This window comes from Sminthopsis crassicaudata, chromosome 1 (assembly GCF_048593235.1).
Source record: "Sminthopsis crassicaudata isolate SCR6 chromosome 1, ASM4859323v1, whole genome shotgun sequence".
NCBI lineage: Eukaryota > Metazoa > Chordata > Mammalia > Dasyuromorphia > Dasyuridae > Sminthopsis > Sminthopsis crassicaudata.
Genome location: NC_133617.1, coordinates 377,537,694 through 377,564,029, shown reverse-complemented (window position 1 = coordinate 377,564,029; position 26,336 = coordinate 377,537,694). Strand labels below are relative to the sequence as shown.

General features: G+C 33.0%; 1 protein-coding gene across 3 annotated transcripts in view; it reads right to left on the bottom strand.

Annotated features, from left to right (window-relative positions):
* Positions 1–26,336, bottom strand: part of DCC (DCC netrin 1 receptor) — a 1,370,610-nt gene that overhangs the window by 112,841 nt on the left and 1,231,433 nt on the right. For all 3 annotated transcript variants that reach the window (XM_074279384.1, XM_074279385.1, XM_074279386.1), the window contains exons 20-21: positions 16,917–17,111; positions 3,765–3,797 (exon numbers count right to left, since the gene is read on the bottom strand). In XM_074279384.1, the coding sequence (XP_074135485.1) occupies positions 3,765–3,797; positions 16,917–17,111 (228 nt within the window). The remainder of the gene's footprint in view (positions 1–3,764; positions 3,798–16,916; positions 17,112–26,336) is intronic.

The following is a 26,336-nucleotide window of genomic DNA, read 5'->3' as shown; positions in this document are numbered from 1 at the left end:
TGAGGGGAGCCTGAAATAATTTCCATAGTGAAGGTAATGGCAACTGTTATTTTAATTTATTAATTTTAAGGAAACTTTCTATTCTCTAATTTCTCCTAAAATTACAGTTCTTAGGAAATAAATAGTAAGCACTTAAGAAATGTTTATTGGTTGATTTCATGAACATCTCATTGGTTTTGGTCAATTTATAGATATTTCTCTTTATTTCCAAGAATTAAAGAGGGGAGGAAATAACTTATTTTTTGTTTTTTTCTTGGACTATTCATTATCTATGGTCCCTTTCACCTCTAAGATTTATGTTTCTATATTACCCTACCCTACTCAGAAAGTTGAATTTTGGAGTCTTTTTCAGCTGTTTAGTTTGTACATCTCCCCAGAACTTTCAGAATCAGATTAAGATGTAATTGAGAAATGTTCAACAAAAATCAATAAAAACACAACACACCATAGGTGATATTAATTTGTGGTTTTCTAAATCAATATGCATCCTGCTTGGATCCATATCTATTTGAATTTCATACCATTGCCATGTATAACCCTAAAAATCCAAGGATTTTAAGGCTTGAAAGTACTTCGCAGCATGAGGCATCTTTTCCCCCCATTCTCCCCTGTCTTCCTACTACCCATACTTTTTATGTTTTAAAATTTAGAGAGGGTATGAATTTAAAAGGAATAAGAGAGAAAGAGAAAATAAATAATAAGGAATAGAGTTTGAAAATGATGTGAATGATTCAAGCTGAAAATTTTTGGCCAAGAAGTAAAACTTCCAAAGAATCTCCCATTAAAGAAAACCATTTGCAGACAGGTATAAGAGGCTTATCACAAACTATTTAATATCTTCAAAGTAGCACTAATAGATTGATGAATCAGAGACTTCCTCCAAATTACTATTAAATGAAAAATATAGATGATTTTTATAGATTATTAGATGTCATAATTATGAGTTTTCTGGAGAAGGAAATGGCAAACCACTTCAGTATTTTTGCCAATAAAATCCTAAATGGGATAATCAAGTCAGATGTGAATGAAAAGACTGAACAACACAACAATTATTCATTTTATAGATAATTAAATCGTAGTTATTTGAAAGCAGGGACTCTCTTTCACCTCTTTCTGTATCCCTAGAACTTAGTAAGGTACTTGGAATATAGCAGATGCTTAATAAATATTTATTGATTTATTGTTACTTTTTGATTGTTTGCAAGGACATTTCACAGAACAATCAAAACTATTTGTTTTTCTCTTCTGCTACTCAAAATTGTCCTGCTGCATATCTATTTGGGTTTCACTCTGACCCACAGTGCCATATTTTCTCAGAGGAAATATTTTTCTGAAATCCTGTCATTTATAATAAGCCTCTCAGATTAAGTTAAGGAGGGGAGAATTAGTCAAATAATGAGGAAAATAAAATCTACCCTTTCGGTTTTGGCATATATTACAACTTGTATATTCAGATCAATATTCTCTTCCTATTTAAACTGGTTTGAGGTCTGTGTGTGGAGTAGGAGAGATGGGTATTTAATTTATGTCTTTTCTGATTTAATATCTATTTAGAAGACTGATGTTATGAATAGAATATTTATTTATTTTTAATACTCAGAAAATATCAAGTGCTTTCTTTGTAAGAATTGAAAGATCTATTTTGGAATCACCAAATTGTAGTCAATTGATCCCCATGGAACATCAGAATGACTTGAGTTTGACTTAAAATTTAGAATCTCCAAACTTGACAAATTATGTTCCCAGATGTGTTAAAATAAAGCACTATGGGGGTGATAACGTGTACTGGTCCTTTCTAAATCAAACAGAGGAAATATAAGGTGTATTTTCTTCAATAGAGTAATAGGAATATATTGGCAATAATGGTTCTTAAATCTCGCTGTTCTCTCTGCCTTTCTCAATCCAAAATCAATTGAGAACAGGTGAGAATTAATCAGAAATACCAGGTAAATAAGAACACTGAGCATTTTGTGGTAGAAAGATAGGAAGGTGCTCTGTCATTATTTTCTATTCAGTGTCATGCTTACCTGGCATTCCATACATGCATGTTTATGTGTAATTTCAGCTTCCAAGAGCACAGTCATTCTGTAGGATCACAGGATCTTACATTTAGATTTAGAAGGGACTTCAGAGATTATCAAATGTAATTCCCTCATTGGATAAAAAGGAAAGAAAAGGTGGAGAGAATAAGTAATTTTTCCACTTAGGTAGTAGTAAGCACTTATGGTAGGATTTGAATGCTAAGCTTCATGACTTTAAAACTACTCTATCTGCCTCACAACTTAGGCAGGAAGTTGGGGAAAGATGTGTTAGGTGAGACTTATTGTCAAGGAAATGGAAGAAAAAATGAAAATGTTTAATTGGGATTTTAACATCATTTTTCTTTTTCCTGATCAATTATTTGAAGCTGAAATTTCAGGTAGCACTATGTATAATTCACTCAAGTGAATATACAATACCCACTAATTATTAGTATTTTGCAGGAACATTACTATTTAATAGATATGGAAACCGTGGTGAAATTTTAAATAGAAACAGCCAGAATAAAACATGTGTGAGGAATGATAATAATCCCTATCTCATTTATCTTTTATATACTTTAATGGCTTGATTTCTCTTCCCTTTAAATCTTTTTTCTACATCTCATTTTAAAAGTATTACGTGGGGAAACAACAATGTACATTCTCCTACAAAAATTATTTATATAGATTCATAACAATTGCTCAAAAAATCACAAATATACTTGTTGGAGTTTTTCTCTTCCCTCTAAAAAAAGAAAGACTGGGGAAAATAATGCGTTTTTTTCCAGTCTTCTAATGGAACCCTATTTGATTTTAGGCTTACCAAGAACGTTCTGTTAACAATTTGGATATGCTATATCCAAAGCAGAAAAAAAATTGCTGGCATTGCCTCTTTAAATTAAAGAACACCAAATTGATCTGTTCTGTCAGGCATTTAAAAACTTACCTTTCTTGAAATACCCAAACTCCCTGCAAAACACAATGCATAAACAATCCTTTTCTGTGTACTATTCATTGTTAATATAAAGAGGGATCCAATACCAATTTACCAAATGGCCTACAAATCAGAGTAATACTAAACTCTGTTCTGCTCCTGGGTTGATAAATAACTCCCATTTACCTTTATGTAGAATCATTTCAAAGACATCATGTTACCACTCTACACAACTTTTTAGACAAAAAGAGCATACAGATGATAAAATGTTTAGAGTAGAGAAGGCTTTTGATTCGAGCAATGGGAAAACTTATTGTTGGAATTAGCAATGCCAAAGCTGGTAAAAGGTTGACTCCACTTTGCTTTCTTTTAATAAAAAACACTGATTGGGGAGAAGGGAAAATGATTTATAGTTTTCTGCCATGACTACAGAACTTTAATCTATAGCTCAGGAAAGGGTGCAAGAGCAGCTTGAAAATTATGCTGAGCTTAATTATACTTAATGTGAATTATTCAGAAGTGCAGACAGAGACTAAAAATTTATTTCATACAAAGAAGCTTGACATTTTAATTGGTCCTTCAGAAAAGAGACAAAACAATTTCCTCTCAAGAAAATTTACATCTTCCCCATCAAAGCAGCAGCCTCAACTGAGCAGAACTTCATTAACAAGATTAATTATCGCTCCAGTGTCTGCCTCATCAGGTGTATAGCCCAGGTGAAAAGCAGAATGCAAAGTGACATCTGACATCATTTCAAACATATAGCATTGATTCAAGTAGGGGAAAGTGACAGATTGAGGTCACTGTACCTTGGTCATTAGCCATTTTGTCAGGGTGCTCCACTGCAAGCAAAAAAAAAAAAAAAACAGAGAGAGAGAGGGGAGAGAGAGAGAGAGAGAGAGAGAGAGAGAGAGAGAGAGAGAGAGAGAGAGAGAGAGAGAGAGAGAGAGAGAGAGAAAATATTATTAGATTTTGACAGCTCCCAGCAGAGAAACTGACATATCAAATGAACAATTTTGTTAGCAAGTTTTCATATCAAAACCAGTACCCCATTGCACTGAAAATATAGTGGCCAGAATTAAAAGTAATAGTTATATTTTCATTTGAAAATGTCTCCCAAAAATTGAAAAAAAAGATGCAATCATTGTAATTGTTATAAAATCCCCAGTATCCACCCCTCTACAACAGAAAAGTTAAGGATGTTCATATCTTCCCTCAATATGATCTGAGAATAATTATACAGAAATTTTAATTAAAGGTAAAATTAGGGGAAAAAAAAGTAGGAAAAAAATGAGAGCTCAACTATGAAATAATTATTACCTAAATAAAGAAAGTTCACTCTGACAGATATTTTGCATTGTCAATGATCTTCATAAGAAAGTTTATCCCATTTCCATGATGATGCCTCATAATGTCATAAAATATAGTACAATCTAAGGTTTGATAACACTTTAGAATGTGTAGAGACAGCAACAAATTTTGAGCTGTCAGAGTCTTAGATCATTTATGAATATCATGTAGGAAACTATTTCTTCATTACTTGAACAAAAAAAGCAGGTACCTTTTTGTTAGAAAAAATTAAGACTAACAGAAGAGATAAATCAGAACTATAATATTACATTTCTAGAAACTTGATATGTACTGCTCTACTAATCTTATTTTTTTTCTATAAGATTACAAGTTTCTTAATGGCAAGGACTATATATATATATTTATATCATATCCTGAGGTCTGGCAGAATTTGCCTAGAATTGAGATATATACATATACATATTCATATACATATACATATTCATATACATATACATATACATATACATATACATATACATATACATATACATATACATATACATACATATATATGTGTGTATATATATATATGTGTGTGTGTGTGTGTGTATATATATATATATATATATATGTATATATATATATATATATATATATATATATATATTTGTTTAATTGAATTAGATTGAATGTTGTAGATCTTTGGTCAGTTAATGCTAGCATTGCATGTTAGGGCCTACCTAATCCTTTCAATGTTATACTTTAACAATTACCTCAGGGACACAAGACTGCCTTTGGAACTTCTGGTATATCTGCAGGAGTTTGTTTAGTTCCTTAGGGTACTTCTTCAAGGATTTGTTACATCGATCTGGGAATGCAGCATTGGCTCAAGTCACTGAACCTTTTGGGACCTTAATTTCCTCAATAATAAAATGAGAGGATTGGGCTATATGACTTCTCATATTTCTTCTGGCTTTAAAGCTATGTTCTATGTGCTAGTTACGTTTATGCAGGAAAAAAAAGATGGTTTCAGGTTCACCTATTTCATTCTATTCCAGAGAGCTATCTCACAATGTATGCCCTTGGTCACAAGGAGATCAGACAAGGGAATGTGGATGGACAAAAGCTCCTTTCATATTAATAGGATATATGTGTTTGCATGACAAGAGAACAGATTTGAGAATTAGGTAATCCACTTTTATATTAGTTTTCAATGACATGAGGAAATAGTAAAAGCAGAGGGAGATTTTATAGGAAAATGTGCTTTCTATTAAATCACAAGAAACATTTTTTGAATAATGAGCTACTTTTAAAAGAAAGTTTTAAAGATATACATAAATTAGATTTGTATTAAAACTGAAGTTTACTTATTAGACAGACTTTTGTTAGATAAATCATAAGGCTGTCTACCACTTTTTCATTTCTCTTCCTCATCATTCAAGAGGGATAAAATTAAACTTCTCTTTGTGCCCTCAAATATAAAAGTATTATCCTATTGGTTGGTAGTTTAGTAGGGCAGACTACAGAATTTAGTTCTTATTTTGTGTCCTTGAGAAATACAATAGTGATGTTATACAAATAATAATACACTATTATTCTCAGGAGAATTACAATTACAGGTGACCCAAAGTACAGTGGAAATACACATAGTAGGTGTAAGTAAGCTAAAACAAAGCTTTTTAAACTGTGGATTATAACCCCATATGGAATCTTGTCAGTAAATGTTTCTTTTGTATACCTATTTTACATACCTACATACCCAGGACTGTGTAAAAAAATTTTGGGTGAAAAACTGTCATGAGTGGAAAAAGTTTTAAGAAGTCCTGAGTTATATCGCATATTGTCACATGTCTCTGGGATCTGATTGTAGGAAAAGACTCCAAAGAACATGGAATACATGGCATTAGGTCTGGATAAGAATCTTCTCATAAAGAAATATGAAAAGTAGTCTTCTAGCCTTTGTTTGGTATATCTCCTAAGAAGGGTATTTCACCACTTCTTGAAGCATCTTATCCCACTTTTGGAGAGGTGTAATCATGAGGAAGTTTTCCTTTATCTTGAGACTATTTAGAACTTTTCCTACTAGAATCAAGCAAAAAAAAAAAACCCTATCTTTTCATCTGATAGTTCTTTAAATATTTAAAACTATCAGTCTCCTCCCTTATGCAAGTCTTCTTTTTCCAAGCTAAATATCAACTGATCCTTTGATATTTCTCATAGACATAAACTCAGTCTCTACATACCCCCTGGTGGCTTCCTTCCTCCACAGATTTGTTAGCCTATATTCTGGAGTCTGAAGTCTTTGATAATATCTTTTAAATCATTTGTTTATGATGATATATTTAATTTCATTTATCAGTTACAAGTCAACAATGATGATACTGTTGTTCAACAACAACAACAAAGGTCTCAGAGATTACAAATTCTAGGCCAATAAATTTGACTTAAATTCTTAGTAAATTCTGTAATGCATTATTTAAAAGGAGTAGGAGAACCAGTGGTAATTGCTTGTCTCAGGGAATATCAACTTACCCAGCTCAGCTTTTTTGTGTGTGTACGCCCATGGTCTACACATGATTAATTGTCTAGCTTATCAATATATATTTTTAAAAAATATGACACCCTGAACTGAACACATTTCCCTTTATGTGATCTGATTGAAGCAAAGTATCTCAGGTCTAGTGCCTCCCCATGTCTGGATTGTTTCTCAATAAAATTTAAAGATTGCATACATTTTCTTATCTGCCACAGCACACTACTGATGAATAGTGAGTTTGCAATCTACTAAAATGCTTAGATGTTTTTGTATGAAAAAGACCTGATCATGGTTTTTTGAACCCATATTGTAATATTCAATCACAAACATTAAATTGTATTTTATTAGATTCAGCCTTATATTTTTACCTCATACAGATCTTTTTGAATTCTGGCTTTGCCATCTAGTATGTTAGTTAACTCTGTGGAATATTCAAATGTGATAAGCAAACCATTAATGCTTTTTTTTCCAGCTGTTAGTAAAAATGCAAAACAGCAAAGGGCCAATCAGGAGTCAAGTCCTATCATTTGTACCTCAGTAACAACTCTCATTTTGTGAGAAAAAAGCCTCATTCTTTCCTTTGACACTGCAACCATCCTGATACAGGCCATCTACCTCAAACCTGGATAATTGCCAGAGCCTAATTTTTGCTTCAAATCTTTCCCCATTCCAGTCCATCTTCCACTCAGCTTTCAGTGTGATCTTTCTAAAGGTCAAGTCTGACCATATCACCTTTTGACCACCATTAAATAAAGTTTGGTGACTCCTTTCATAACCTGGCCTTTTTTTTTTAACCTTTCTGGGCTTTTTAGCCCTTATTCTTCTTCAAATATTCTGTGACTTGGTCTTATTAGCCTTGTTGCTGTTTCTTGCTCATAAAACTCATCTCGCTCCTCTGAAAATTTTCACTAGCTGTCCCTTATGCCTGGGACTTTATTCTTCTTGATCTTTGCTATCTAGCTTTACTGGCTTTCTTCAAATCTCACCTTCTTTAAAAAGACTTTTCAAGTTCTCCTTCTAAATGCATTCCCCTAAAATATTTTATTCTCTCTCACATATATATATGTGTGTGTGTGTGTATATGCAGTATATACATTTTAATGTATATGCTGTATATCTATGTATATATGGGACAGTATATACATATATATACACACACATATATACATATTGTTGTCTTTTGGTTTTGAATAAACGACATCACTGTTACAATCTAGGTAACAATCTAGTGTGTGCAATTGTCACTGATCATACACATATACATACATGCACAAACATAATTAAATATATATATATATATATATATATATATATATATATACATACACACAAATGCAGAGACACACAACACACACATGTAATACAATGAGCACTGCATACATGTAACACATGGGTTACATATATGTATGTTTGCACACATGCTTATATGTGTGCATGTGTATATGTAGCTTTAGATACAGGCATTTGCCTATATCTTTGTTGCTTGCACATAGTTGTTTGTATTTTATTTACCCCTTTAGACAGGGAGCTCCTTGAGATGAAGGATGACTTCTTTTAATCTTTCTTTGTATATTGAGTACAATGTTGGACACATACTTTGGTACATAATAAATTTTAATTGATTGACTAACCATGGGGACTGTACTGGAAACTTCCTTCCAATATGATGCCAAAACACTAATGATTACACCTTAGATTTATATATACAACTCATTTTAAATCCACTTATTTGTACTATCCCATATGTTTCCATGTGTTCAACAAAAATAGCATAAAATACTTTGTGAAATACATTAAACTTTAGGTAAACCATGCCTATAGCATTTTTCTGCCTTACCAACTTATTAATACCATTGAAAAAAGTAAATAAAGTGAGATTGGCAAAAATTATTCACTGATTTTAAATGTTGCTTCTTTTCCTCTATATTCACAAGCTATCTCTTTAATATATTCCAGAATCTACTAGAAGTTAGGGTGAAACTCATTGTACTATAATTTTCAAACCCCATTTTCATACATTAAAAAAGTCATTAATACCAATCATGTGCTTGGTAAGTGCCATAAAAAGATTTCATCAAGGGCATGTATGAATATAAAATGAAACATTTGACAAAGTTTTTCCTTATATTTTTGTGGAAAAAATGGTGAGATATTGGATATATTCCCCTACATTCAGAGGAAATTTAAACTGATTATATGGCTGGATCCAAAAAGTGGTCATTGCTAATTTAATGTCAATTTAAAAGATCTTGATTGCAGTACCTGAGAAATTTCTAACTGGCCCTGTGGCATTTAACATTTTTAGTAACAAAAAGGAAGTGACCTGTTGATACATAAAGGGGGATGGATAAGAGATGCCATTTCTTCCACAAAATGTATGTTTTGATACATGGGCAGACTTGTTTTGGAGGATTTATGTCAAGACAATTATTAGTCTAACAGGATGAGACAGAGTAGAGGCAAAAGCCACACCAGAGAGATGCAGAGATATTTAAGGATCAATGAAAAGATAGGGTAAAGACTTTAAAACAGTACCCCAAATATAATATTAGAAGTTACTTTGCTGCCATAAAAGCTACTTGTGTAGAAGGAAAATAAGAAAAAAAATTCTTAGACTTCTCAGTGCCCAAATTGTCAAAAATATAAAAGAAGTAACAGATATATGGCCATCTAGGTTTACTGTCTAGAGACGTTCTTCAATTTTTTTTTGTTTGTTTTTCTTCCCAGATTATTTTTACCTTCTGAATACAATTCTTCCTTTGCAACAACTACAACAACAAAATTCGGTTCTGCACATATATATTGTACCTAGTATATACTATAAGATATTTAATATGTATGGGAATGCCTGCCATCTAGGGGAGGGGGTGGAGGGAAGGAGGGGAAAAATTCTGAACAGAAGGGAGTATACAAGGGATAATGTAAAAAAAAATTACCTATGCATATGTACTGTCAAAAATGTTATAATTATAAAAAGTAATAAAAATAAATTTTATTTTAAAAAAATAGAGATGCTCATCAGCACATACTCATTTTAATGGAAATATTTGTAGGTGGTTAAAAAAAAAAACCTGCTTCATGTTCTTCATTTTCATTATTCGTTTTTCCTTTTGTCTTCAACTTAGTGCATTCATTATCCACAGACTTAACTAAAAAGGTTTTTTTTTTCTCTTCAAAGTGACTAGAATTAATGTGCATTTTAATGGAAATTCCATATTCACTGTAACCTTATGGCTCTTTTCTGTAGTTATTAATGGCTGTCTCAATATAACTTTGATTTTCTTCAGTTAAAGTACCTGACTCTGGTGATTATTGTTCCAAAGGAGAGCTAAACAAATTCTGAGGTTTAGATTTTACCAGAGTTGAGAAAAATATTATTTGGGCAAAGGATTTGTGTTTTCTTCTATCACTTATGAGATTGTCCTCTCAGGGAACATAAAGTAGTGAATTTATAAGATCACAAGAGGATAGTATTTTAGAAGCCTTAGTTTTTCTTTTGTCCTATAACAGCTTTCATGGCTGAAAGAAACTCTCAGTTTAAGAAACTCCTTTTAGCAATGTGCACCAGTACATGTTCTGCAACTGTAAGCTTAAAAAGTTGCCCAGGACCCTACGAATTTAAATACTATAGCCAGTACATATTATAAGGTGGGATTTGAATCAAGGTTTTACTGATTTGGAATCCAAGGAGACCCAATGAAAAATCTCTGATTTCTCACTACATCTTTCAAAGATTTTCCAATTCCCTCATTTTATAGATGAGGAAATGAAATTCTTCAGAGAGGTGAAGTGACTTGTCAATACCATAGACTGAAATTACCAGTTATTATATAGAATAAGGATTTAAGATAATGTAGTATGAAAGAACATTGGTATAGAAACTTAGAGAAGAGTTTTAGTCCCAAGTTTCCTCTAAGTAATTGGGTAAAAATTTGCAAGTCACTTTTTTTCTTGAATCTTAGTTTCTATTACTGAGTGGTTGGACCAGTTGTTCTCTAAAATCCCTTTCAGTTTCATCATTTATGACTTTGTGACTTCAGAAACTTCGTGACGATTAGAATTCATCTGCCACCAAATGATAGGGTTGGTAGCACCAATAGTCCTACCTCCTATTATTTTCTTATAACTTATTCACTATCTCCCTTTGAGTAACATCCCCTAAATTTAACTTCCAATTTTCTTGTTCTCATCCTCCATATTCCTCTCTCCTATGACCCAATCTTACTATGTCTATACCTTCTGCTGTACTCAATGGAATTTCCAATCAATAATAAATAAACTTCGCTTCATTCTGGATTTCTTCCTTTTTCTTCATTTCACAATCTTTTCATCTACTTGCACTCAGAAAATTGACTTCACCCAGAGGATAATGTATCCCTTGCCATTTTTCCAGTTTTTACTATGCATTCTCATATCCACGGACACAGTAGTTCAGGGAGGAGAGTTAGAGACTACCTGTTCTTCATGACCTCTTAGATTTTTCCTTTTTGGTTATCATTCAATATATTCTCTTTCAAGGTTTCATTTAGTCAAAAAATTTCACTGTATGTAGATCCTATTGAATACTATCTAGTCCTATCCTCCCATATTCCATCCAAAATCATTCCCCCTTTCTTTCTCAAGAAGTTTTGTACTTAGCTCAGTTTTTTTCTTTCCCCTCACTTCTGCCCTTAATCTACATTTATCTTAAAGTTCCCTTAAACACTCTGACATACCAATTCCTCAGTATCCTTAAATCCTATTATTTAATTTTCCACTTTAAGTCACATTCAGGACTGTTAATATCCCAGATCTTAAAATGACTCACACATATTCTACTTCTTTGATCAAAGGTTTAGATATTCCTTTAGCTGACTATTATCATATTATATCACTATATCTCATTGTTTTTAAACATTTTTGCACTCACCATCATCTCTAATACTTCCTAATAAATTACTAATAAATACTTTCTAAATCTTGTCAATTCCTGAAATAAGCCAAACCATGAAGAGAGGAATAAAATGTATTTAGTTGTGATAACAAGATAGCAAACCTGCCATTTTCTGTTGGCAATAGATTTCCCAACTCCAAGATGCATGCAAAAAATTCTTATATCTTTAGGAGGAGAGGGAAAGAATGCAGAATGAGGTAACAAAGCTTAATCAAGAGATTCTTAGAGACTTTTGACAACCAAGACCAGGAAAACCACTTCATCTTGGCTATTTTGCCCTTGATGCCATAAATCTAAAAGGAAGGGAGCAAATACAAGAATCTGAGATCCAGATTATGCTATATTCCTATACAAAGTAAAATTTCTAAGGTGGAGTAAATATCTAGTCAAGAGTAAATATCTGAAAAATACAAAGACATTTATGAAATTCTGACATTATAAGTATCATTAAGGGAGTGGCATTCCATATTACATTTGGGATTAATTTTTTATCATTATCTTTATAATTTTCTGTCAATCTCATACTCTGGTTACATTTTCTTTCCTTTTCAATTGATAGTCAATTCAATTCCACACTGACTTATATTCCCAAATACATTGCTCCCTTGTTTACTGCCACTCATCCCTCTTAATACCCCAGTCCTGCATTACTTCTATTGTTCATCTCCTTTACTCTTACTCAGGTGTTTACTAAACAAACCTAAAGAAATTCAGACATGAAGTTGACTGTGTCTATGAGAAATTTATATTATCCAATTTCAGCTAGTTCTTAGCTCCACACTATTCCAAGGCAATCCTTTTACTCCTCTTTGATTGAATTCCTATGCCACTTCCCAGGAAAAAAACTGATCTGACATGTTTTCCTCTACTTATGCTTTTAAAAGTTGCTCTTCTCTACATCCTCTGAAATGGTATCAAACCTTTTAACTGTCTGTAAACTCCTTTCTCTAAATCCTAAAACTCCTGACATTTCCTAGTGTCCCTTTCTTTTCCTCTCATCTCTGAACAATAAGATTGTTCTCCTCTTTTTCAATATAAATTATCTACATGAGACTTTGATTCCATCCACTTTTTTAGTTCCTCAATAGATTATATTTCTCAAAGCAATCACCCTGCTGGTTTCTCTTCAATTTTTCTCTGCTTAATCGTTCTTTCCCAACTTCAAGGAAACATGATTAAATTTTCCCATTAAAAAAATAAAACAAAAAACCCTCTTCATAAGTCTTTCAATCCCCTTAACATACAATCTTTTATTTCTCCTTCCTTTCAAAATCAAATTTTTAGTGGGGGGGGGGACAACAAATAAACACTTGTTAATCCATTTCCTCTACTCTCATTCTTTACCTCTTTGCAATGTAGCTTGTGATTTCATCATTCAGCAAAGCCTTTCTCCAAAATTACCAGTGATCTTTTAAATGTCAATTTTTTTAGTCATTTTAAAAATCTTTATCTTTCTTGATCTCTCTGCTGCACTCAACAATGTTGACCATCCTTTTGTCTAGAAAACTTTTGCCTCCCTTGTTTTCTTTGGCATTGTTATCTATGTGTTCGTTTCCTATGCATTTTCCTTCCCCTTCTCAATTTCTTTTTTTTTTTGGCTAACTCTATATCATATTCCCTAACTGCTCTGCTCTGGGCTCTCCTTTTTTCTTTTCCTACTTTCTCAGTAAACTCATTAGCTATTTAATTATAATATCTATCCAAATAACTCCCAAATCTATATATACAAGCCCTAATCCCCAAATTCCAGTTGTATATCACCAATTGCCAACTAAACATTTTGAGCTGAATGCCCTAAAGATATCTCAAAGTTAACATGTCCAGAACAGAACTCATTAATGTTCCCCCAGAAATTATCCTCAACTAAAAGTTCCTATTTTATGTAATAAAGTGACTTCAAATTTATACATTTTGAAGCTGCTATTTTCTTAACTTTACATTTCCTTTGACTTTATAGAGATGATGATCTAATCTTTTGAATATCAGTACAGAGCAGATGAAACTTAGTTTCAGCAGAAGTATGGAGTATCTTCAAGGAGGCTTAATTATAGAAGAAATGGACTTGGCACATACCTATATGGAAACACAATTAGCAATGAAATACTGTCCTGTTAGCAGCATTTTCAATAGATCCCTTTGAGCTTCCTGATTTCAGGACTACAGATGAGACTCTCAAAGAAAACAAAAAAGGTTACATTCTGATAAAATGGAGAGAGGATTATTAAAGCAGTTTTGTGAGTTAAATAAATTTAGAGTTGAGAAGAACTGAAAAAATTTCTTTGAGGTTGATTTAAATTATTTTGTCTTCATATTTCTTCAGATGGATGAATTTTTCTGTCAACAGAATACTTGTTATGATAAGGGACATGCAAGTGGCTTACATATCCTTTGTTAATTATAATTTTGTGCAGGAAGCATCAACATTTTTGTTCATCAGAATGAACTCAGGATTTCAGAAACCTTTTTTTTTTTCTCTTTACCTTATGGGTTAGAGACAGATTTGTAAAAATTCCCAGACTCTTATTGAACATGACATATTTAGGAGGGCAGACATTAAACATTCATATTAGAGAATTGGATTTATTCCTCATGGACTACTACAAGTTATAACAACTTCCTAGATTTATCTTTGTGGTATATTCTGATATTCTCATCTCTAGGAATCATTTCCCAGATGGATTTTAATACTTTAGGAAAAACATATTTGGAGAGGATATCCAGTTCATTAAATAATCTTTGGGGGCTGATTATCTATCTCTGCTTGTGAAACTTGTGATGTCTCATTACCCTGCCTGCTTATTATATTTGGATGCCTTGATTCATTTTAAGCTCTCCCTGAGATCTTTTAGTTGGCACAAATTGAAAGCATGAAATTAAGCTGGCACCCATCTAGGTGATGGAGATGAAGCATTTGTAATATACTATCTAGTCACATTTCATGGCAGCATAATGAATAACCAAGATTTTCCAAATAATTCATTTGGAGTGAAAACTGACTTGGTCACATAAGTCCTAAAAACCTGACTAGAGCATAATAAGCTCAAAACAAATGTATAATTTTTTTTTTCTTTTCCTTGTTCTTAATCTTTTTCCTAGCTTGCTCCCCCTCCTTGACCAGAAGAAAAAAAAACATAACAAAAGACTTTTCCTACTTTATTAAGAACTGTCATATGGGATCCTATAGGTTCAAGTTGAACATTTGGTGGTGTGCTTGCTGTGGACACTCATATAAATTAGATATAAAAAACCAGACTCCTGTTGAGTTTACTAATATATACCTCAGAACTATAGGTTTTCCTGGTCCATTTCCCCTTAGAACATAGGGAGCAGGGATAGGGAGAAGCTAAGTCTGGTACTCATAAATGATCTGAAGTTCTTTTTGGAAAGCCAAATAATTGGGTGATGATTTCATTCATCATTATCATCATCATCACCTACTTTTCTATTGCTTTATCATTTCACAACATACAGCCATTTTAAAAATTTGCTGAAAGTGTCAGAAAAAGGCATTTTAAATGAAATACATATAAAAAGAGTTTGAAAAAGTATCTGTTGTCATATCAAACAAAAATATGTTTTTTTGAGTTCCTCAACCTATGTGGATTGTTACTTTACATGAAGATTCTCTGATTTGAGGTATTAGAACTCAAATTAGAGGATAAACATCAGAAAGTAGATCAGGAATCAGTGACCAAAAAAGCTAAATGTAGGAGAGAGATCAGAGAAGCTGAGAAATTTTTTTTTTCAAGAAGCCAAGATATCAGAAACCACTGGAGCTAAGAGACTGACAAAAACTGATGCCAGCTGACTTTTTTGCTTTTAGTGTGGGAAGTGGATCTGATTTGAGAAAAGTTCTATTTTTGAAAAAAAAAAAAAACTCATAGGGGAAAGGAGAATCTTCTTCAGTGCCTGAAAAGCTGACCAGGGGAAGGGCTGCCTCGCTCTGTAGAATCATTTTCGGCTTGACAAAAGGAAACCTTTCAACAATCTACCTCCATTTCTCTCTACTTTGCTCTCAGATTCAAAGACTTTAGAAAGCAAAACATAAAAATCTGTTTAGGAATTAATAGTATTACTCATCATAAATTGTGATTATGGGAAGCACACCAATGAGGACTCAGGAATAATTACAGTATATGAAGACGTGTATTCCTTCCACATGAGGGTTGCCCATTATCACCTTTTTGTAGCCACTGATAACCCTACTCTGTGAACACCTCCTCCCCACCTACATCCCAGACTTCCTAGTGTGAGTCCAGGATGAGTGATGATAAAGAGAGAAAAAGGAGGTTTATGGAGTCACTTTTGGTAACCCACACCCTATATACTAAAATGGTCCCATGGGATTATAGATATAGATATTCATCCCTCGTTCTCTCTCTCTCTCTCTCTCTCTCTCTCTCTCTCTCTCTCTCTCTCTCTAATGTAGGATTTAAACCTAAGTTTACTCTTCTTTCCAGGTCACCATGTTTAGTAATTTAGAGATCAAGTAAACCTTCCTTTGAACATTTTTCATCATCTTAAAAACATATTTAAATATAATCTAGTGAAATTTCAAATTATTTCAGCTATCTACAAGGGATTAAAAATTCCTTTTGTTTCTTTTAGGGCATGGATAGCTATGATTCTTCTGGGAGCTATTTTTAATCTCTGAAGCATGCAGCACTTTTCTCTGGAAATTATACAGTAAGAAAATGTTCTATGTTGCCCTAGTTGCCTAAAATAAACACATCACTTCCATATGAAATTTTCTTCCTTGCCATTTTCAAAACTTCCTTTTACCTACATGGACAATAGCCCCTGAAAGAAAACACTTAGACTTAGTTCCATTACAACATTCACATAACTCACTGCTTTTCATTTTTATTTCTTTACATAAAATGGCTGATGGATTTCATTATATTTTTAATGCAGCCAATACACATGAAATCAATACAAAAATTTCAAAAGGACTCTATATGGGGAAAGTGAAGTTAAGTGTGTCTGTCTTACTGGAGATTGCCGAAAACTTGACCACACAATAGACTGATCTTTCACGGTTTGATTTTGGCATAAAGGGTGCATGTTAATTTGCTATGAATTTTCATCATAGTTCTGTTGCCTCTGTACATATTATGGAGAAAAATTTCTAAACCTCTCTCCAAAACTCCTTGAGAAAAATCTCATAGAAGCATATTGATAACAGGAAAAGTTTCAAACCTTTCAATGTTCTGAAAACAATAGGGTCGGAGAGAGGTCCCACTCCTTTGGAATTTCGGGCTTGAATTCTAAAGTAGTACACAGTGTCAAGGTTAAGATCCATAATTTGATGAGTCAGTCGATCACCACTAATTGACTCCATAATCCAGTCATCAATTGGTGTATTTTTGTCCAAAGTATAGAAGAGGATATAAGCTGAAAAAAAATAAATAAATGAATAAATAAATAAATAAACATTGAAGGTATTTTAAAAAATGGAACTGTATGTTGCCATTTTGGTTCAAAATACATTTTCTTTCCTGTTACCATTTATAATATTGATGGTACATTAGAAAATATACCAGAGTATTATACCTATAAGAAATGATTTTCACCCCCACCCATATATATCACTGGAATTAAATAAATAATACTGCAACAATCCTCAATATTTCTATGAGGAAAGAATCATTAGAAACAAAATAAACTGAATAAATTTCAAAATAAATTATATGTTATTGATAAATTCTGGCTGTCAAGTATGCTGGTAAGATGAAAATAGGTGAATGTATAGATGAAAGTTTTTTGTGCTTTGACTGTAGAGGGATAATAAAATTTATTTTCCTATAAAAATTCTTCTCAAATGTTGCGTTAAGGTACAGCCTTAACCAAGTTTCACTCCAGAGCAATGAAGTATAGACAAATACAGTGAGGTTCTTTAGTAAGATAATCATTAAGTGATAAATTATTTGTGCAATAAAGAAAAATACAAATGGACCTTAGTTTTCAGGAGCACTATTCTGTTCTTGGAATAGTGATGGAAGAATGCTAAAAAAGAGGAAAATGGATAATAACATTGTATTACCTCAATGCTAACTCAGTAATTATTGTTAGCAGGTCTCCTCTGCTGGTCAATACTTAGTGGATATGAGTGAAATAGTGAAAATGCTGAGGACATTGAAGGACAAATTACTTCATGTAGAATAAATGAAAAAGGAGAGTGAAAAGTGGGGGTATTATCTGACATGAACCCTAGATTTGGAGGAAATTGATTACAAAGAATTTAACAAGATAACATAGGATAATTCAATTCAGAAAAGGTGAAAATTTCCTTAGATGAAAAGAGAAGTAATTTTAGAGAGAAAAAAAGAGAAAGTCTAAAATGATTAATATATATGCATAGAGTTCACCAACTAAATAAGATTTTATAAAGATACATACTGAAAATAGATGCAAAGACAGGTAATGGATGATGAATAGAAAAGTGCAGCAAGATCTTGTAAAAATATAGCCTGAGGGCATGAATCACAGAATGAGCTGAAGTGATTAAGGAAAACTAAGAATAACAAATTTGAAGCTATACTGGGGAAAAGAGGTGGATCATGGTAGGGTTAGTTCTGTTGCTGAAGATGAATAAGAAGATAAATTGATAATGGAGAAGAAATGGAGTTTCTTGTATCTTTTTTTGCTTATATTTCCAACCTTCCTTTTCAGCTTTTTTATGTGTTGTTTTCCATCATTAAATTGTAAATTTTTTGAGGTAGGAACTGTCTTTTGTTCATATTTATATCCCCACTACTTAGTAAAGTTTCTGGCACATAGCAGGCACTTAATAAACGTTCGACTGTGGACAAATTCAGTTCCCAAGTCAGTGTCAATGACATTGGAAGGTTCTTAGAGAAAGTACCCTGCAGTTCCATAGCTGAAAGCAATAAGGATCTATGGAGCCTAGAATGAATTTCAAAGAAAAGACATTTGCTAAATGATGATGGCAGAAGAGGGCCTGAATGTGTTAGTAGAGATCAAATATACCAACTCTCCTATCCTTGAATGTTAAGGATTATGAAGAACAATAGCATTTTTTAAAAATCTAATTTCATTGAGCACCAGAAAAAATAGGTATTTTCAAATTAAAAATGTAGAATAGTGCTCTTGTCATTGTATCATTATCATTTTGGCCTGTGTGCTAATCCATTGGCTATTTCTTATTCTGGACAAATGATGGACCTATCTTTCTTCACTAGGCCTTCATCATTCTAATGATACTTTATAATGGATCCTCCATGCTTTTATTCATTAGTTGTTTGTTTCATTCAAGTATACTTAAGCCCATCATGCTTCTCTCTCTCTAATTCTGCTTCTCTGATTCCAACTTTAATTTGTTGATGACAGTGATGTTCCTTGATTTGAAAACAGACACTTAGGACAGTATGGTGGCCAGATAGATAGAGTCAAGGAGACTAGGCTTGGAGTCAAGAAGACATGAGTTTGAATCTAGCCCCATACCCATAATAGTTGTATGAACCTAGACAAGTCACTTAACCTCTCTCAACCTTAGTTTTCCCATTTCAAAGATGGGGGAAATAATAATTCTTACCTCCCAGGTTTATTGTGAGGATCAAGAGATATTATAAAAGAAATACTTTACAAAACTTGTATATGAAAACAATATACAAAATGCTATGAAACTCCTTATTTATATCACCCTTAAAATAATACTTATGTTAAAAGTTGGGTCTTTTTTTTTTTTTTTTTTTCAGAAAAAATCTTGAGGTTATTTAAAGCACTGAAAATTATCAAAATGTAAACCAGCTTATCTCCTATTGCCATATAGTTCTAAGCCCAGCTCACTGTTCACACGTGGAGCTGATATATAATATCTATCTGTGGCCATTGAAAAAAAGGATCATCTATTGTAAAGAGCAGGAACTCAGCATGATTGATTATTAAACAACAAGGTGTTAACTCAGTGGAATAGATAAGATAATGGTAATCTAGTTTAGCACATAGTTCTCTAGTTCAGTATGATTGATTTAATCTTACAACAAATAATGGTTCCCTAGTGATATAATGATTGGTTTACACTGAGTGCACTGTAATGATGTAATTGTAACAGAGTACATAAACTGGGAAAAATTCAACCTGAGACAGACTTCAAGATAGAGACCCTCCTGGTGGCTCTCCTATCTCCTACACTGAACTCAAGACCCATTCTGGAGGGCCTCCAGAAAGCTAGCCTGGCCCCAGAAGAAGGAGACAGACTGTGAAGGAGACAATAAAGACTTTGGACTGTATCCCTGCTTTTCTAGTGGTGATTACTGCTAAACAAAGGTTGGTCCCAAGACTTCCAGAAAGCTAACCAGAACCTTACAATCTATAGTTATACAACCCTGGAAAATAGGCACATTTTTTCTTAAACAAATAAAACACTTGGATAATTGGAGTACAGAAGTTTAAATTACACCAAATTTCCTCCTGAAGCCCTGGTTCACACATGCCACAGATATGTATTAAAATATTTATGTATATTCTGATGGTTAATGGAGATTAGAGTATATTCTATGACTCAATGAAGAATTAAAGGTATAGGTCACCTAAAGGACAAAGGAGAAGAATGATTGGACTGAAGATGCTGAATCATATTATGAAAGTATGCACAGATAAGTGGTATAATGTTATCATCAATCAAAGATATGGCCATTAAAAAGTGAGCTGATTATTTGGTAAAAATGAGGAATAACTCGCAAAAAATTGTATATTCTTTTGGTTTCCAAATAATATCAGAGAGAAAAAGGAAGGCCGCCAGTATGTTGAGTTAGTTTTCTAGTACATGATTTATGCCAAGACATAGATAAATGAAACCAAAGATTTATCACAGCTTAAAACATATTTATCATAAGTTAACATAAAATGATAGGTCGTGTGTAAAACACTGTGTACTTTTAAAAGTTCTTTCTACATACATTCTCATTTTTCTATTCTTAGTTTTAGTGCTTTCACTCTGTAGATTACTTCCAAAATTTCCTATATGTAACTAATTTGTACATAACTATTTTTGTGGTATCGCCCTTATTAGACTTATGGTCTTAAGCTCCTTAAGACCAGAATCAGAGTCAATAAACATTTTTCTTTAGTATCTGCTATATGACACACACTGTGCTAAGCACTGGAGATACAAAGAAAGGCATAATAGAGTCCCTGACCCCAAAAAGTTCCCATTTGGAAGGGGAAGACAACACATAGTAAGAAGTTGAAAAATGCAGGTGAGGTGGATTACTCAGAGCCTTGAAATCATGCAACAAGGATATGACGTGATCCAGAGAATTCAGAATTTCAGAAGTGATTTCAGTTTGCAGAATGATGAGTTTCTGGAGAAAATCAAATCCAGGTATAAAATGATAAGAATTTCATGTTTGTCCTCCTTAAATGGTGGAGTATCAGAAAGAAGCTTTCCAAATTCTACTCTCTACTCTTTTCAAGCAGAAGGAAAGAGGGATCCCTGGGTGAAAAGGTTCTGAGAAGGTGAGAGTTTCAGAATTAATTTAAGTTTTCAGAGATGGTGAAATCTAGGAGACAGGTTGGAAATGGTGATAATAGATTTTTTTTTTAACCTTTCTCTATATCCTCAGTGCTTACCATAGTATCTGGCACAAAGCATGTACTTAATAAATAAATTCCCCTATTTCCTTCCTTTATTAAATTCTGTGGGCCTAGGGCTTCAGAATAAATGTTATCAACATATGAAAATTATTCTCTAAAGTACTTACTTTACTTAGATATATCAAAAGAAATATTCAATTATTTATGGAGATAGAATGTAAGTGCTCTTGACTTTGAATTACAATATTTGAGTTTTTGTCCTAAACATGTTACTAAAACTTTGTGTCACTTTGGTCATCTTTTAACTCCAGTTGTGATTTAGTTTTAACTGTAAAATGTCCATAACAATACCTTTCTAGCCTAACTCACAATGTTTTAAAAAGTCAATCAGTAAATTAGTCAACAAACTAGCATCTCTTTTTGTGGTGGCAAAGAATTGGAAAAATAAGTAGTTTATTGGGATTGCCTTGGATCACTATTCTACTGAGAAGTATCAAGTCTTTCATAATTGATCATCACATAATCTTGCTGTTATTGTGTACAATGTATTCCTGGTTCTGCTTGTTTTACTCAGCATCAGTTCATGTAAATCTTTCCAAGCCTAAAATGTTTGTTCATTATTTTTATAGAAAAATAATATTCCCTTTTTTCATATATCATGACTTATTCAGCCATTCCCCAATTGCTGGGTACCTACTTATTTTCCAATTTTTTGTCACCACAAAAAGAGATGCTACAAACATTTTCATGCTTGTGGATCCTTTATGATTTGTTTGGGATATAGACTTTGTAGTGACACTACTGGGTCACAGTTTTATATCCCTTCGAGCATAGTTCCAAATTGCTCTCCAGAATGTCTGGATTAATTCACAACTCCACCAACATTGTATTAGTATCCCAGTTTTCCCACATCCCCTTTATTTTATCATTTATCATTATATTTTCCTGTCATCTTAGCCAACCTGAAAGATATAAGATAGTATCTCAGAGTTGTTTTAATTTGCATTTTTTAATCAATAGTGAATTAGAGCATTTTTTCATATGACCATTGATGGCTTTAATTTCATCATCTGAAAAATGTCTGTTCATATCATTTGACCATTTATCAATTGGGGATTTTTTCAATTTTTCTATATTCAAATAATCTGTTACTGATATTTTACAAAAATGAAGAATAATAACTCTTTGGTATTATATTAAAATTAGCTAAAATTAAAAAAGATATTGTTTAAAATCAAGATATCATGTGATCTCACATCAAATGATACTTGAATTATCACATAATCTCACACACATAATAAGTCTTTTTGCCTCTATTTTCCTCCCCCTCTTTATTACACTGAATTGTTAAATGTTTACAATAGATTCCTAATGCATACTCCTTAAAGAAAATCCTTGACTGGCCTTTAAGGCTACCTACAAATTAGATCCTGAGTTAGTTCTCTAGCTATATCGACCACTATTTCTTAACAGAATGAAATATTCTAATTAGCTGATCTTGACACTCCTTCTTGCTACCCCCTCAAAAAATTGACAGTTGCTTAATTGTTCATATGTCCCATGGTAAATGTGTTCAAAAGACAATTTCAAAAGAGGAAAGAGTTACAAGAAAGGTATCTAGCAATGAGGAGTAATTGACCTTCTAAGATCATTAATTTGAAGGGAGAACATTCAATGTTTTGCAAATATAAACTCTGGATCATTCACCGGAAAGTAAATAAAATAATTTTTAGTCATAGTTCTTAGGGCCTAATGTACAAAAAATTCCATATTATATATTTTTCCCTTTTCTCTCTGCCTCTTTTTGTCCTTCTTGTTCCCTTTCTTCTTCTTCTTTCAAATATTTGGTTAGATTCCAAGGTGTGACATTGGGAAATAGCCTGAGAACTTCTAATGCCTTGAGTGTCAGGTCATCGGAATTACTTTTGTATGAATATGGAATATATGGTCTATGCATTATCATTTGTTCCATACCCCTCCCTGCCCTCACCCACACTGGTGTTCATGGAGTCCCAGCAATGTCACACTCCAGAATTCAAACGTGTAGAAAGATGAAATACAGCATACATACACAGTTCTGATGTGAATAAAAATACTCAAGTGGTGTTCAGTGTTTGAGGAAGCCTTTTTTATATAGATAATTTTGTTCTTGTGAAAGTGTAAATATATGTAGAGAGAATGTGGAATATTTATTTCTTTTTCTAAAGTCAACTTATCATGTTAGAAAGTTGCTAGCATGACAGGGTAGAATGTAAAGCTTTATTTTTAGTAAAAATAATATAGTTGGTAGAATTGCCTACACCTTCCTGGAATAAGGTGTATAGTTCTAATGACAGAAGTGTTCCATATTAATTTTGGTAGTTCTATTAAATGGTAGGTTCTGGCTATCTATTTCTGGCCATGCCATTAAGAGGTAGTTAGATGGCACTATGAAGAAAGAGATAAATCTGGAGCCAGGAAAACCTGATTCCAATCTGGACTTATACACTTACTAGCTGTGTGATTCTGGGTAAGTCACTTAATCTTTGCCTAACCATTCGTTATATGAAGGGAGTAATAATAGGACTTCTGGTCATGAGCATTAAATGAAATAATATTTTTAAAGCACTAAGCATATTGTCTAGAATATAATAGATGCTTAATAAATGCTTATTTTATCCCCCCTCCACCCAAATCCTTCTGTTCCAATTTCAGACTAATAAGATGGATGGGCAATGATATGAAAGATGATCCTTATAAGTTTTTGAATGTCACACACTCTTTTACTTCTTAAAAGCTATTTATATCAAAATCCAAGGGAAGAGAGAATATCTAGGAGAAAGAGATAATTAACAGCTGGAAATACATCAAAGATTATGAGCCCTGAGAAAAAGTCTTTGGATTTAGTAATTATGAGAGAATTTTTTGTGAAATTGGTCTCAGTGACCTGGGGTCTAGAAGTCAGATTTCAAAAAAGTTGAGAAGTACATGAGAGGGAAGAATATGGAGGCAGAAAGAGGTAGAAACCTCAAATTATTGTTTTAGCAAATAGGGTAAGTAAAGGAATCTTGGTAATATTAGAGATATACACAGACACACTACATACACACATATGTATATAAAGAGATACAGAGAGAGGGAAAGAGGGAAAGAGGGAGAGAGAGAGAGAGACAGAGAGAGACAGAGAGAGAGAGAGAGAGAGAGAGAGAGAGAGAGAGAGAGAGAGAGAGAGAAGGACGAGAAGGAGGAGGAGGAAGAGGAGGAGGAGGAGGAGGAGGAGGAGGAGGAGGAAGAAGAAGAAGAAGAAGAAGAAGAAGAAGAAGAAGAAGAAGAAGAAGAAGAAGAAGAAGAAGAAGAAGAAGAAGAAGAAGAAGAAGAAGAAGAAGAAGAAGAAGAAATAGCAGTAGTCATAGTAGTCAGAAGAGAAGGAGAGATGAAAGATGAGAGAAGGAGATAAAGTGATTAATAGGATCATCTTTCAGAGGAGTTGGCACAGAAGACAAGAGGGACCTTGGAAAAGAGAAGAGGCACATCATCCTCAGAGCCTGGATCATAGGAGGAGAGAATGAGAAACAATGGAGATGGATTTGAGGTATGGAGTAAGGGAGAAAAAAAATAAATTTTTAATGAATTTCTTAGTGAAAAAGGAATCTGTCTTCTAGAGAGAAAATCATTAAAAACTTGAATTTTGAGGAGAATATTTGGATCAGATTGCAAGAATTATGACATAAAGTCAAGCAATAAGGAATTAGTTGAAGTATCATACTATGAACTCACAAGGGACTCAGTTGGTGCAGTTGTGCCATTTCTTCCATCTGTGTACAATACCACCACTATAGAACTGGAGAAAATGGATATCTCAGAATAATCAGATTTGAAGTTTGATAACAATAAGATGAGGGGGCAAGACATTGAAAGACAGATGACAATGTACCACTGAGTACATCAACTCTAAGCTCAGAACTATGAACAAGAAAATGTTATCAAAGCAGGGGTGATAGAAAGGAAGAACAGGGAGTTATGAAGAAATAAAACACTAAAGAAAGATAAACCTTCTTAGGAAGATGAAAAGGATATATAGAAGGACAGGGAATTATGAAAATTCAATTTTGGATCATGGAAATGGAAAGAGGAACACCATAGGTTTACTATCAAATTTCTTGAGAAAAGAGTAGGAATCACCTATAATCCAAAAAATTAAAACAACAAGAATTTAGATCGGAAGGTAAAGATAGATGGAATGATCCTCAGAAATAAAATGAGTAAGGGATGGCATCAAAAGTAGGCTCTAGAAATGGGAGTTTACTGAAGAGAAAGTATCTTTTACTTTTGATCAAGAGATTCAAGGTCATGAGAGGAGAACTAATTTTAATGGAGAGGTGGCAAGAGATTCAGCATCCTTCAGATTACAAGGGTTTTATAAGTTCAAAAAATAGAAAAAGTATAGGAGGATGAAATCCAAGATGAAAGATATTATGAAGAAAATGACATTATTATTTCTTTTTCAAATAACAGATTTTAAAATTATAATCTCCTTGAGCTCAGAAAACATACCTATCTGTATGTGTATCCTACTCTAGGAAAATTCATCAGAATCTGTATATAATAATTGTTCACATGCTAAAAAGTGGCTTTACTTTCCCAATACATTCATTTTACATGCACTAATTCTAGAAGGACCATATTCATTTTTGGGGGGAAGCCAGATTGCCAATTGGTAATTATTTAGTTAACAAGCCACTGATCTGAAATATTTAGTACCATCCCCAAAGATGCTTGAATTAAGATGAGATAATTTAGGTAATGATAACATCTAGATCATCACGAATTACCTTTACTTTCATAGTTCTAGACTAGTTTTTAGATTAGAATATAGTTCTAGTTACTTACAAACTACTATAAATGAATGTTGTCTTTTTTCTTAAAAGGGATAACTTGGTGGTACAGTGGAAAGAACCCTAGGCTTGAAACCAGAAAGACTCATATTCTAGAGTTCATATTTGGCCTCAGACACTTACTAGATGTGGGATGTTGAGTAAGTCACTTATGCCTATTTGCTTCATCTATAAAATGATGAGCCTA